Source organism: Lactuca saligna, chromosome 8, assembly GCF_052625555.1.
Source record: "Lactuca saligna cultivar CGN05327 chromosome 8, ASM5262555v1, whole genome shotgun sequence".
In the NCBI taxonomy this organism is placed as follows: Eukaryota; Viridiplantae; Streptophyta; class Magnoliopsida; order Asterales; family Asteraceae; genus Lactuca; species Lactuca saligna.
The window spans coordinates 69,353,742-69,367,070 of record NC_136424.1 but is presented as its reverse complement, the minus strand read 5'-3'; the positions used below and the strand labels follow the sequence as shown (position 1 = coordinate 69,367,070).

General features: G+C 36.4%; 2 protein-coding genes across 2 annotated transcripts; both read right to left on the bottom strand.

Moving 5' to 3' along the window:
* Positions 1-7,267: 7,267 nt before the first annotated feature.
* LOC145009731 (uncharacterized) lies at positions 7,268-7,711 on the bottom strand. The gene has a single exon (XM_078968371.1). The coding sequence runs from the start codon at positions 7,709-7,711 to the stop codon at positions 7,268-7,270; it is 444 nt and encodes a 147-aa protein (XP_078824497.1).
* A 2,365-nt stretch (positions 7,712-10,076) lies between these two features.
* Positions 10,077-10,987, bottom strand: LOC145011396 (hevamine-A-like). Its single transcript, XM_078970105.1, has one exon. The coding sequence runs from the start codon at positions 10,956-10,958 to the stop codon at positions 10,077-10,079; it is 882 nt and encodes a 293-aa protein (XP_078826231.1). The 5' UTR covers positions 10,959-10,987.
* Positions 10,988-13,329: the final 2,342 nt, after the last annotated feature.

The following is a 13,329-nucleotide window of genomic DNA, read 5'->3' as shown; positions in this document are numbered from 1 at the left end:
TCATTCAGACACTTAATCGACATTTCGTTATTACAGATCTTCCAAAATCATCGACATCAACAGAAAAAATTCTGCCCTCCGCTATCAATAATACAAGACTTCGTTAGCAAGCTTGTTCCATCGACTTTAAGAAAACCTCGCTTTGCGTCAACATCAACTTAACATCAGCAAATCGTTTCCTCAAAATCAATCCATCAATTCCAAATACATCGAAATCAAAATCATCCAAATCTTCATTATCAATAGCATCAACTCCTTTTTCCTCAAATCGAATTTCTTCAACTGGTGTGCATCAATCGTCGACCATCGAAATCTTCGACTATCGACATCCAAGCAACCACAAAATCAAATGCAATATCACTGACTTCGCTTCTTAGAAATAATCAACCAAATCATAATCAACAGCAACTTCGTTTTTCATCAACAATGACTCGATATCAAACCCTCAATTTATTAGTCTCAGGTCGTACCCGACTATCGATCATCGCTACTCAAATAAACTCATTTCGTTTTCCAGTTCATCAATATGAAACCAAACTATCGATGCTCCCATTTTGAATCGTCGATCGACAACATCCATCTCGAGTTTGACTTCAAAATCAAGTAAACATACATCCATTATACTCCCTATAAACACCGTCCACTTCCAATGCTTCATTAGTCGAAGTCAGTTTTGACTCCAACATCACAAACATTCGATTCCAAACAACTAACAGAGATTGATTTAAAAATCAGTCGAACTCCTTGAATCCCAACATTTGTTCTTGATGTAAACAACATCGATCAAAATTAAGTACCCAGATGCTAGAGACCAACATTCGAAATACCAATACTTAACTCAATTTCAACCAATATTCATTAACCAGTCAAAATTGAGTAACCATTAGACATCGAAATTTAACCTTCGTTTGGTGTCAAAATCGAGTAACCATTAGACATCAAAATTTAACATTCGTTCCTAAAGCAAATCAAGTATTAAATCCGATTACTCTTCAAACACCAAGAACGAATCCTCTTGAATCAACTCCAAAGAAAAACAACTTTTGATTTCACTATCGATTCAGTCACAACGTTTCAATCAAAAGTTAATTTTGACTTTCAGTGTTTGACTCTTAGAAATCGACTGAAATAGAGAATAAAAAACATAGGAAATCAATTTGAATCCAACTCCAAATCATCAACTCAACTCGGATAGAACACCTTAGCCGAAATCAAGAGGCTCATTCTTCAAATTCAATTTTATACCACTCGTGAGTCGGCCTTCGTTCCGGTTATCAACATTCATCCCGATTTCGAACAGTTGAATATATGATTTGGGCTCAAAATAAAAAGATGAACAATATCTGACAAAAGTTGGGCTTGATGATAAATCAGATGAACAACAACATGTATTCAACATAATGGGCTTATAATGAACAATTAAAATTGAGATGATAGAAAATAATTTTGATTTTGTGATTTGATCAAAACAAAAATAATTGGATCACACAATGGGGTTGAAACGGATTTGATCCAATGAGGCAAGTCAATCAAAAATGAAAAATGCAACATTTGAATTAAAATCATGTGTGTTTTGGAATCTGTTTGAGAATTTGAGATACCTTTTTGACGAATCGAGTTCCATTTGCAACGAACTAAACAAATTTAGAAGATCTTGGTTCTTTTTTTAGAATGAGAAAATCTCCAATTTAAACATTGTACCACCCACTATGCGTGATGTACAACTCGTTCTTCGTGTTCTTCAACGATCCAAGAACATCTTGTTTCATGGATTTCGGATTCACAACAACATTTGAAGATTTTTTTGAATAAATCCGCTTGTTCTTCCATTTAATCTTCTTCTTCTTTTTCTTTCTCATCTTTTGCATCTTGAAGACTTGATTTCATGAACAAAACCACTTCCCACAACTTCAACTTTATAAGTTTGAATCAAATCTTTTGGAGTTTGATACTTATGAATTTCTTGGATCACCGGCTTCCGATAAGGAATCATTCCTTCAAACGAATCACAAGAACACAAAATATCATCGGTTTGAACTCCAATCGAGCAAAAAACTTTTGCATCTTCATAAGAATCAACTTGAATCTTCTTGTCATGAACTTCAAGAACATCAAGAACATCACATTGAACTCCATAGTCTTGAACTTCAACAAACTTAAGAGCACGAAGGTCATTTGGGTTTTCAATTAGAGAAATCTATTTCTTATTAAAAAAATCTCTTTCTTCTCCTTCCTTGTGATTTCTACTACAGACTAATATGGACAATGCAAGTTTATTCAACCATATAATCTTACAAAGTGATTGAAATATCAAGCTTCCATTATCATCCTTCAAATCTCCAAAAGAAACCATATTACCCATTGAAATCAATTTGCTTAACACCAACCCATAAAATTGATCTTCATTGAATTTGTATTTGATATCTTCAATGATCACAATCCAAGAATCATATGACAAATCCACCATGATCATAAGAACTTGAAAATTTCTAGAGAGAGAAAGTGATTTTGAATGGGTTTTCTAGAGAGAGAAAGCAAAAAGCACTTGAATTCTAGTGAAGAAAATCAAATTATGAATAGAATCAATGATGAATTCGATTTCTAGAATCCAAACTCTCAATAACACGAAGATCAAAACACAATGAAGAATCACCAAATCAAGAATGCCACCATGGATCAATTCTTGATCAAACCAAGAACACCCGCTATGATACCAATTGTAGTGTTGTTGATTATGATGGCATGTGCAGAATTAGAAAAGATCTAGTGAATCATCATACAAAATCAAGAACACATTAAGTAAATAAATATGGGTTTAGCTCTCATTAGTATTGACAGAAAGAGTAAAAATGGGTCTTGCAATTTCTCTCTATAAACTAATGCTCTTAAAGTGTTCATTATATAAATGAGTGTCACTCACTTCCTATTTATAGGAAAGACAACTCATTACACAATACAAGTGGATAAAACACAAATAAATCCAAGCGTGACTTTGCACCCTAACAGTATCATAAATCATGTAGCACATAAAAGTAATTTAGGCATCGTTCCTAAAATAAGCTAGTGCTTGTGCCTATGTATAGCAGACACTTATCTCACAATCATCGCTTATCATTCTAAATTTAAGTCTAGAAATCCTACAAATTCCTAATTTGCTTAAACTAATGCTCTGATACCAACTGTGACATCCCTAATTTCACGGCCAGGGAAGACCGATTTGTTTATGCTTTATTTAAAATCAGAGTATCCTTTGAAAAATAATGTTACGGAATTTGTTCTAAAAAACATGATAAAGATTTTATCAAAGCATTTCCAAAGAAAGGTATTATAATTATATTAAAAATATTGGGTGTCATCGTCAATACAATACATACACATAAACATAAATAGTACAGGCCTTACAAACATCTATTCTAATGGCCTATAATCAATATCTCTCATCTGATCATCACACATGTGCACTTTTGCCACTAGATGTAATATAATAAACTGAATGGGTTAAGATTGGGAGCCTGGTGAGCACATATGATTTTCAACCCACAATAATTAAGTTTTTTAATTTCATCAAATTATTCAACCCGATTACCCGTTCTCATTATCCTCACTTTTTGTCCATAAAGTATCTAATTTAAGGGACCTATCCTAAGGATCATCATCGGGAAAACAATGTTGCTTAGGGAATTCCTTAGCAATATATGTCAGTAAGGCAACCATGAGGGGGATGAAGTACACCGGGTGAACACATCGTTCATAAACACATACAGGTTGCGATCCTGCTAGCATTCCACTAAACTGTCTAGAATAATCCATGGATTACACAAAGAGGTATAGAAATTAACCTTGTCTCTCTATGGATTGCTCATGCTTGCCTTGTATTACTTTTAAGTACATTAAACATTGTATTTGGATTCTAAGAAACTCAACAATACGTAACTGAGAAAGCTGCCGGGGAATAGGAGCATTTTCCTCAAAAGAAGAATCCTTAAATAAGATAGATCACCAAAAAATTTATGAATCCCACCCGACAAGTTGGTACCTATGTTCATAATCAAAACCTTTGTTAAATTACAAGTTGTTACCTATGTCCATGAAGTTGATCAACAAGGAAACCGGCCTTCAAAAGTGTTATTTCTCACAAATTCAGACAACCAACTCAACCAAATGATTTTGCTTATCCAACCAACGAGGGGTGACGAAACCTATAAAGAAGTTATTGCTAATATAAAAAAGGCTTAAATGTTCAAGCTTTTCCTCACCGCTCTTAATTCGAATTTTCCCTATGAAATGGTTGTTGTCTGAGTAAACTCCTTTCAGTTTGCCCCAACTAAAATCTTCTTTGAGAACTTCACTCACATCTCAACAAAGCAACCATTGCATACTACGATAATGTTAGTGCAGTTTAATTATCAAATCGTACAACACCAACGCATGAACCATAGAGAGATTGACATTCATTTTGTACGAGATTAGTGTATGTATTTTATATAGCCCATTACTTTGTATAGTCTAGTTAGTCGATGTAACCCTTGTAGCCTAATATTATAATATGTATATATTGTACTGTGAATGCAATGTCACATTTTCCTGGGAAAATAACACTTTCAATAATCATTAGGGTCTTCTTGTGCATCATTATACATATATCAAAGCAGAAAAATATAAATAGATATGAAAAGCATGCTCGTGTTTATTTCATCACATCTTCTTCAATGGGACTTAGTTATGGAAGATCATACAAGGCTTCCTTACCGAATCATAAAGGAAGTAATAGCATATATACATACATTCTCCAACCATGTCTAGCCACCTTCTGCGCCAGTAAGGATTGACGTAAAGAAGCCCGACAAATCCCAACAAGAACACAACACATGTTGCACTAGAACTTCCATAGAAACACACCATATCAATATCATACCATTTCTCAGAGCTCTCTTCTTTAAGAGATGGATCGGTTACCTGTGGCTCTATCGTGCATTTATTCTCCAGCGGTGGTCCGCAAAGAAGTGGATTGCCTTCATAGCTAGCCTTTGTAAAGGTCCCAAACTGTGCTTTCATTTCTGGGAGTCTACCCGATAGATTGTTGTGAGAAACATTAAGAACTTCTAGAAAAGTCAGCTGAACCAGTTGTGATGGAATTATGCTGGTCAATCCATTTGAAGAAAGGTCCAGGCTCTCAATATTCGCAAGATTTGAGAAGTTCACTGGGATTGGTCCAGTCAGCTGATTGTGAGACAGGTTCAAAGCCCGAATCTGGCTCAGCAACCCTAGTTCTCCTGGAATCTCACCTGTGAGTTTGTTACAAGATAAATCCAATCCTGTCATGTAATCAAGGATGTCACCCTTGTAGTGGAGAAAGAGCGTTTTTGTTGTGAACTCAACTTCGTTTTGTGTTTCCACTGTTTCACTAGTGGGGATCGACGGACGAAACCCAAAATTAGTACTCTCATAATGGTAAGAGGATTCAATGGAAAATCCAAATCCCCATCTGCCTCTTTTTATGAAAGCAAGGTCATACCCCCCGGTAATGTTTTGAAGGTAGCTAGGTATTGAACCAGAAAGATGGTTATTCGATAGATCTAACAAACTCACATCACGTAATTTGCACAACTGCTTTGGAATAGAACCACTAAATTTATTTTTTCTCAAAAGAAGAATCCTTAAAGTGGATAGTTTGCCAAGAAATTTAGGAATCCTGCCTGACAAATCATTGTTGCTGATGTCCAAAGTCAAAATAATAGTCAAACTACGAAAGAATTTAGGTACCGATCCAGTAAATCTGTTGGAACCCATATGAAGATGCTGCATATTTGAAATTTGAAATTTTAATAAGCAGGATGGGATGGGCCCAGAGAAATAATTTTGTGAGATATCAAGAACAGAGAATTGTGCTATTCCACAAGGAAACCTGCCTTTGAAACTATTATTTCTCACCACAAGTTGAGTCAATCCCCTGATGTTGGTTATCCAATCAGGGATCACACCTATAAAAAGGTTATTGCTAATATCCATAGAAATCAGAGTTTCCAGATTTCCCTGGCTAACAGTTCCAATTTTCCCTGTGAAATGGTTCCTGGCTAACAGTTCCAATTTTCCCTGTGGATGTGGAGGTAGGAAAAGGTAAGCGTTTGTGCTTAGCAATTTGACAAGATTGACAAACAAAAGAACGATCACTTTTATTGCAAGAGATATGTTTATTTGAACTAAGAAAATCCATTACAGAATGTCCTGGATGACCTAGTCTAGAATGCCAAAAGGATGAACTAGATGAAATAAAAAAAGAGAAAATTGGAGCTGTTTCTGGCTTTGTGAAGGGGTAGAGGTCACCATCGCTATTGTGCCTCGTTAGGAGCATCCCAGTGTTGAAGTCCTTTATAGAAAAACCATAGGAGTCAAATTCAACAGATAAGTTATTAGTTCGACAAAATTGACGTACAGATATTAAATTTTGATGACGTTGGGTGTGTGAAGAATATTTTTGAGATGAAATGGTTTATGTGGGTTTGGTAAAAGGGAGTGACCTGATCCAATGACTGGCACTTGATTACCATTTCCAACAAATACCGATTTTATAGATGACATACTTGGAATTGAGATTTTACCTGCATCCCCAGTAAGATGAGTTGTTGCTCCTGAATCCATGTACCACTGTTCATCGTTTGGGTCCAAAGTCATTGCCGAGAAAGCTGCTCCAAGTTCTGATGGTTACAGTGGGTTTACTTCTATAATATGGGCTTGTGGTGGTCGACCTTGTTGCTGCTGTATGAGAGGTGCAGGCCAAGGTGAGGCCCAACCAGGCTGAGTAGGATATGGGCATGGTGGCGGTGAAGCCCACCAAGGAGCGGCCCAATAAGGAGGCGGATAAGTGGACCATGAGGGGCGATTCTGGCCAGGAGGAAGATTGCGCCGATTGTTCTGGTGCACAGATTGTTGGCGACTAGGAGGCGCTGGATTTTCCCTGTTTTGAGAGCGAGATGGTGGGAATCGGCGATTGGAGTTACGTTGCTGGGAAGGACGAGTTTTGTTGGTGAAATCCCCACGTCTTGGTGGTGGGTTAGGTCCCGATTCATGATCAACAGTAGCAGCGACTTCCACAGGTGAGTGAGTATCTCGGGCTCGTTGTCTTTGATTCTCGAGTTGTAACATCGAACAGACAGTATCCCATGTGGGAGAGGTCTGATTGATGTAGGCGGCCACTGTGTCAAACTCAGAGGGCAATCCACGGACTAGTTGCAGGACGAGGCGTTTCTCGTTGACAGGGCACTCTACATCATTCAGTTGCCCGGAGAGACGCTTCAAGGGATGTCATGGCTCGAAGGGTTAAGTTATTGAACTCATGTTCTAGGGCTGCTGCTCGAGAACCTTTGTTATTTAGGAAGATGTTCTGAAGTTTGGACCAGGCTTCGTATGCAGTAGAGGCTGGATCAAGGACCTGACCAAGAAGATCATCGGATATGGTCCCATAGATCCATTGAAGGACAATAGCATCAATTTCTGACCAAGTGTCATATGTTGGATCTGTTTTTGCAGGGGATGCTGTTCCGTCAATATGAGATAAAACTTTGTAGCCTTTTGCGTGTAGTTTGAACAAACGAACCCAGGAGGAATACGTGACTTTGGTGCCATCAAGTACTCTTACTTTGGTCTGTATGTTGGTAACAGTGTAAACGGGATGGATTGCCTTTGTAGGGTTTGTCTGATTTTCACCAGACATGATAAGACAGGGGGCTCCTGGAAAAAAATTAGAAAGGAAGAAGGCTGCACAGCCGTGGCTGTGAAAGAAATCAGTTTTGGTATTGAGCCCTTAGCTCTGATACCATGTAATTGTTTGAGATTTGATGCCCCTTTCATTGATATGAGCTAGAATATATACAAGATTACAGGGGGATAATTGAGGAAAGTCTAATCACCTAAAGAGCTAATTTAGGAACATATACTATACAGTAAATACAAAATATACAACATAATTATGCTGAAATTATGGCTGAAATAGTTCTCGCTAATACTTAGGTGCAGGAAGTAAAGTGGGTGCTGGGGATGAAGAAACATTTTCGTTTCTGGTGTCGAGGTTAGAACTTTGTTGAGTGAGATTGGTATACTCGGGAGGTTTTGGAGGGTCTAATCCCCATAATGAATACAAGGCGCCTTCCTGTAGTCTGGCTAATTTCATTGCCTGACTTAAGGATTTGGGATCCAGTAACTGGACTGTATGCATAATCTCATTTGAGAGTCCTCCGATGTACAAATCTAGTAGCATATCTGTTGGAACACTGACTTGATTACGAAGGGCATTAAAATGGAAATTGTAATTGCTTACAGTCGAAGATTGTTTGAGATTCCTGAGTTCAATCAAAGGTTTAGATACCTCTCCCTCAACAAATTGTTCCCTAAGCTCCTGTAAATATGTCTTCCAGGGCACTTGATTGCCTTCCGACTCCTTCATAAATCCCTGGTGCCATTGGAGTGCCCGACCCTTCAAATGAATTGCTACTAAACGAATTTTCATGTCCTCTGGAGTATTGTTCAATTCAAAAAACTGGTTGCACTTATAGTGCCAATCTTTGAAGCCCTCACCATCATATGATGGGAATTCTAATTTAGTCATCCTATTCACCAATTGGTACCCCTTCGTGCCATGACTTGCAAATGTTCCCTCTGCCCCTTCGTCAGCAGAGTATGCCCCAGACCCTTCTCCATCCAAGAAGTCAGATGGGTTTGCACCTGCTCCTTTCACTCCCTTTTTCCCTTGCGTTATGGCCAGAGCGTTAACTGTGGTTGTCAATTCAGCTAGACTTGCTTGAATAGCCTGCAATGTTGCTTCTTGACTCTCAATCTTACGACTGACCTCTTCATACTTCTCCATTATTTGTGTGTTCGTGACCCTCACCATACACCACAGGCATAGGATGGCAGCTCTGATACCACTGTTAAGCTCAACAATGGAATTAGGGTTTATATAAGACTTTCACAGGGCAACCCTGATGAAATAGTAGAAGTTCATAAAATTATTCCTGAGTCGTACATCAGGATAACACCTATATATACCAGGTGAGAGAGACCAACCAAAGGACTAATAACAGAAAAGAAACTGAAGCCCAACAGTTTAGCTTATGATGCAAAAATAAAAACGGAAACAAAATAAAGCAAAGGACTCAAAAAGACCCATAACAGATAATTTAGTGATTTACATGCTTGAACAAAGTGTATATTTAGATGACTTGTTTCATTTCAGAAATCCTCACTTAGAATTTGGATTAAGTACGGCGTAACTGTGTAATCTATTTTTGTTTTGTCTTAACGATTGAATTATATGATATGCATTGCTAGTGAAACCTAGGGTTTGGATCTGCAACTAGAGATTGTTAGATATATTTCAGTAAACGCTAGAACTTACTCGCATCCAGTCCAAACAAAGGAGATACATTTTTTATTTTGAGTTCAAGAAATACCATGTCATTCTCAGGGAATTTACAAGAATTACTGAGTATGGAAATTGCAACAATCATTCTTTAGAAAGCTGTAAATCCTTACAAACACTTGATTATATTGATTTAGATTACATGATTCCTTAGTTGTAGGATATCTTAATAACCACTAATAAATAATCAAAAACTTCATCAACGTACTTGGCTATTAATTTTTACAAGATGCCAAATAAAGTATGATGAGAGAACTATTGCCCAGAAGATTTGGACATATTCTAATAGAGCAAATAGATCCAATGTACATTAAAAGCCATAGTGTTTGAGCTTGAATCGATTTTGTGGCACTTGTTTAGTAAGTTACCATCGGTATCCTAATACACAGGCAACACAATATTTACATTCATGAAAAAAGCGTCATACAAAACTCAACGGACAGGATGGACGCAAAGATGCTCATTCGCAGACCTGAAACAAATATATATGGAGCTGTAGTGCACCTGGGTACGTGGCTCTTTAAATCGTGAAGGGTGATAGCAGGGAAAATACGGGAGCAAGATGAAACAGAAAAATATATAAGCAATATTATTTTATTCTCACAAGGGGTAATTAATTATACAAGCGATGAAGTTGTACAACCATGGATTTTATAGAGTACTACACATGGGTTTTGATGGAAGAACTGTATCCAGTTTGATCATCATGATACTTATCCCACAACATAACTCCTCCATATTTTGCAGAACCTTTGATCGCTGGAAGCACTTTGGAAGTTAGGTCACCAACAGAGATATACCCGCTTCCTGCAGCCGTAGGTGATGCAGGCAGCCCCAAGAAAATCTTGGTTGCTGGGATCTCAGACGTCCACTGTTTCCAAGAATCTTCAAAACTGTTCATACCCCCGGAGTACTGACAAGGAGGGTTGTTATAGAACTGAATCCAAACATAGTCAAAAAGACCCGTTTTAAGGGCAGTTCCAATATATGCATCTGGGAAAGGACACTGAGGAGCTGCTGTCAAGTACACCTTTTTGCCTCGACTGCTGTATCCAGAAAGATACCTGGCAAGGTCATCCCAGTGTTGGGTGGTTCCTCCTTCGATATCAAAATCGATTCCATCCAAAACAGCTTCACCAAGAGGACGTGTGGACGATTTCCCTCCTAAGAAGTTATTCCAGAGGTAAGTGGCGACTTGTTTGGCATCTGCAGCAGAGGTGAGGTAGTAGCTCCCAGCTGCTCCTCCAATAGTCAGCATCACTTTGATTCCTTTAGCTTGACATGATTTGATTTCAGAGCTTAAATTGGTGCAGCCATTGCTGTATGGATCGCAGTGACCTGCAAGGTTAATCATGGGGGTCTGACCGTTTCCAAAAGTTGGAAGAAATGCAAGGTTTACGAAATCATAGTTCCCTGTCGAGCATGTCTCAGCCAACGTGCCCTCACCCCCGTTTTGACCCCAGTAGATAGCAATGCCACCAGCATTGATACCCACTGCTAGTAACAACATCATTGAAGAGAGTAATCCTAACTTGTATGACATTTTAAGCCTTGGGTATGAATGATTGTAAGTTTAGGTAATTGTAGAAGGTAATGATGCTTTTGAGTGTTTGAGAAGTCTGGTTTATATAGTGAAGGGATTGGCCTATATATTGGCATGCTACTAATTTTAAAATATTTTTAGGAAAGAAAGCACCTTGGAAGGCACTGTGTGGAATCCACTTTCAGCAGACACTTGATTGGTATAAATCGGTGGATAACTTCTGTCTTGTAGTCAGGTTTGTCATGTGTTTTGTCTGTATGTTGTTATCTGCTTCATAAATGTTAGGTCCATAAAAAACACTTCGATATGGTTTCTTATTCAAGTGTTTCAAACTAATTTATCTCCATGCTATTGTCATTTGCATGTGTTCATACTAAATCATTTTGTTAAATTACTTTGCTTGAGAATGCTATGCTGTCCTATATAACATTCATTGTCTCTCTTTCGTCAAAAGGGGACCTATGGACAAGCCTATAATCTTTCTTTTTGGTACCATAAGAAAGAAATGTTTATGATAGTGCATAGCCACATGAATCTTTTCAGAAATAATTAAACTTGTTTTTGCTGATAAGATGATCTTATAATCCAATTCTCTATTTGAAGTTAAGTGGCCATATATGTATTTTGAGTTTTGATTACTTTTTTGTGATAGTAAAAAATTTCTTAGTATTATGTTGTTTAAAATCCCCAACCAGATGTTGTTCTTGGAGTGTAACATTTTTGTAACAAATTCAATGTTTTGAGCGAATTATGTTTCTATAAAATGCAGCTTCATTACCTGTAGGTTATGGCCCAAACACATGACTTGTTATCTTCTACTAACAATCTTACTCATCTTTATCTTTTGTTTTGTCCTTGACTTGATATCTTCTACTAACAATTTAGGTTCATCTTACAAAATACAAACAGATATCTTATTTCTGGGTTCTTATACTAAAATGCTAGACATGTTTGTTTTTATGGTACTGGCTTTATCATATGTTCTTGTGTATTAGTTTGAGAGTATCCTTTTGATGAACACCTCCCCAGAATCCCATCCTTCCCTATTATGACACTCGCACCACTTTCTTCAAAAACCAATGACTGATTTCTCACTGAAAATTCATGTCCTTTTCTAGCTAATTTCTTTACATGTACACACTTTAGGATGTGTAGAATATTAGTGCTAGTGGACAGAAAACAACGAACTTACTCAATGAACTTTGATAAAGTTATTTTCTTAGTTATTAATTTCCATGTACTATACAAACTGGAAAATAGACAGAATATTAGTGTTAGTGGACAGAAAACAATGAAGTTACTGATCCAATATCTTGAACAAAATAATAAGTTAGAAACGCAGAACTCGAATCTCATGAGGAAGAAGAATATACCAAGTGTAAAAGGAAAGAAAACACTCCATACTAACGAGATAAAAGATCTCTAAAGGAAGATGATGAGTTCCTGGAATAAAGAGGCTGCTCTATATATTAAGTTTAATATATCTATATCTATCTATACTACACTATAAAATAAGCAAAATTCTTGCACCTAATTACTTTGAAACTCGCCTGACTTTCAAATAAAAAAATCGTGACCTTTGAAGTTTTTATAATACATAAATTGGTTAATCAATATGAGATAAATACAAAAACAGAAAAAAAAAACTTTATACCTAAAATTTAGCCTTTTATAATTTTTGGTAATAATAAGTGGTTTTAAAATGAATTGATGATAATAACTTACAATAAAATAAAATATAGATTACATTACATTGCCTTGTAAAAATTGATATTTTAAAGTTGAGCGGAAATTTTAAAAATAGTCAAATAAGTAATTTAAAACACTTAATCATAACAAGAGTTAAAACTAACAATAAGAATTATATTTAATGTTATTTAGGAATAAGCTGAGAGTAGATATAATCATGTACTTTGATTTTAACATAATTTTATCATATTGTTCATATTAAATAATTACAATTTGAGTATCAATATAGTGTAAAAATTATTATTTTATAGTTAATATCAATTACAATTCTTGAATGATGCACATATTATAAGGATCTTTCCTGGTTTAAATATTTCCTATTCTGTTTTAGTAATTTATTTAGATATAATTCTAGAGGATTTATAGGGATATGATTTTATCCTACTGTAAATAGTTGTCAGTTAGCTTGTAAACTCTATAAATTATGTTGTATTCTCCATGGTTATCAATAACAATAAGAAATAAAATTGTTCTTCAAAATTTATATCGTAGCAGAGCCAATGAGAAAACTAACTCTTTTTCTACCCAAACTTCAACAACCAACTCTTCTTCTACCCAAACCTCAACCTTTCCTCAATCTTTTCCAGTTGATATGAACCTAAATGCCTCCATCCAAATCATA

Bases quoted from the DNA above. Each gene is read 5' to 3' on its own strand.
- LOC145011396 (XM_078970105.1), bottom strand. From the start codon at position 10,958: ATGTCATACAAGTTAGGATTACTCTCTTCAATGATGTTGTTACTAGCA.
- LOC145009731 (XM_078968371.1), bottom strand. From the start codon at position 7,711: ATGTCTGGTGAAAATCAGACAAACCCTACAAAGGCAATCCATCCCGTT.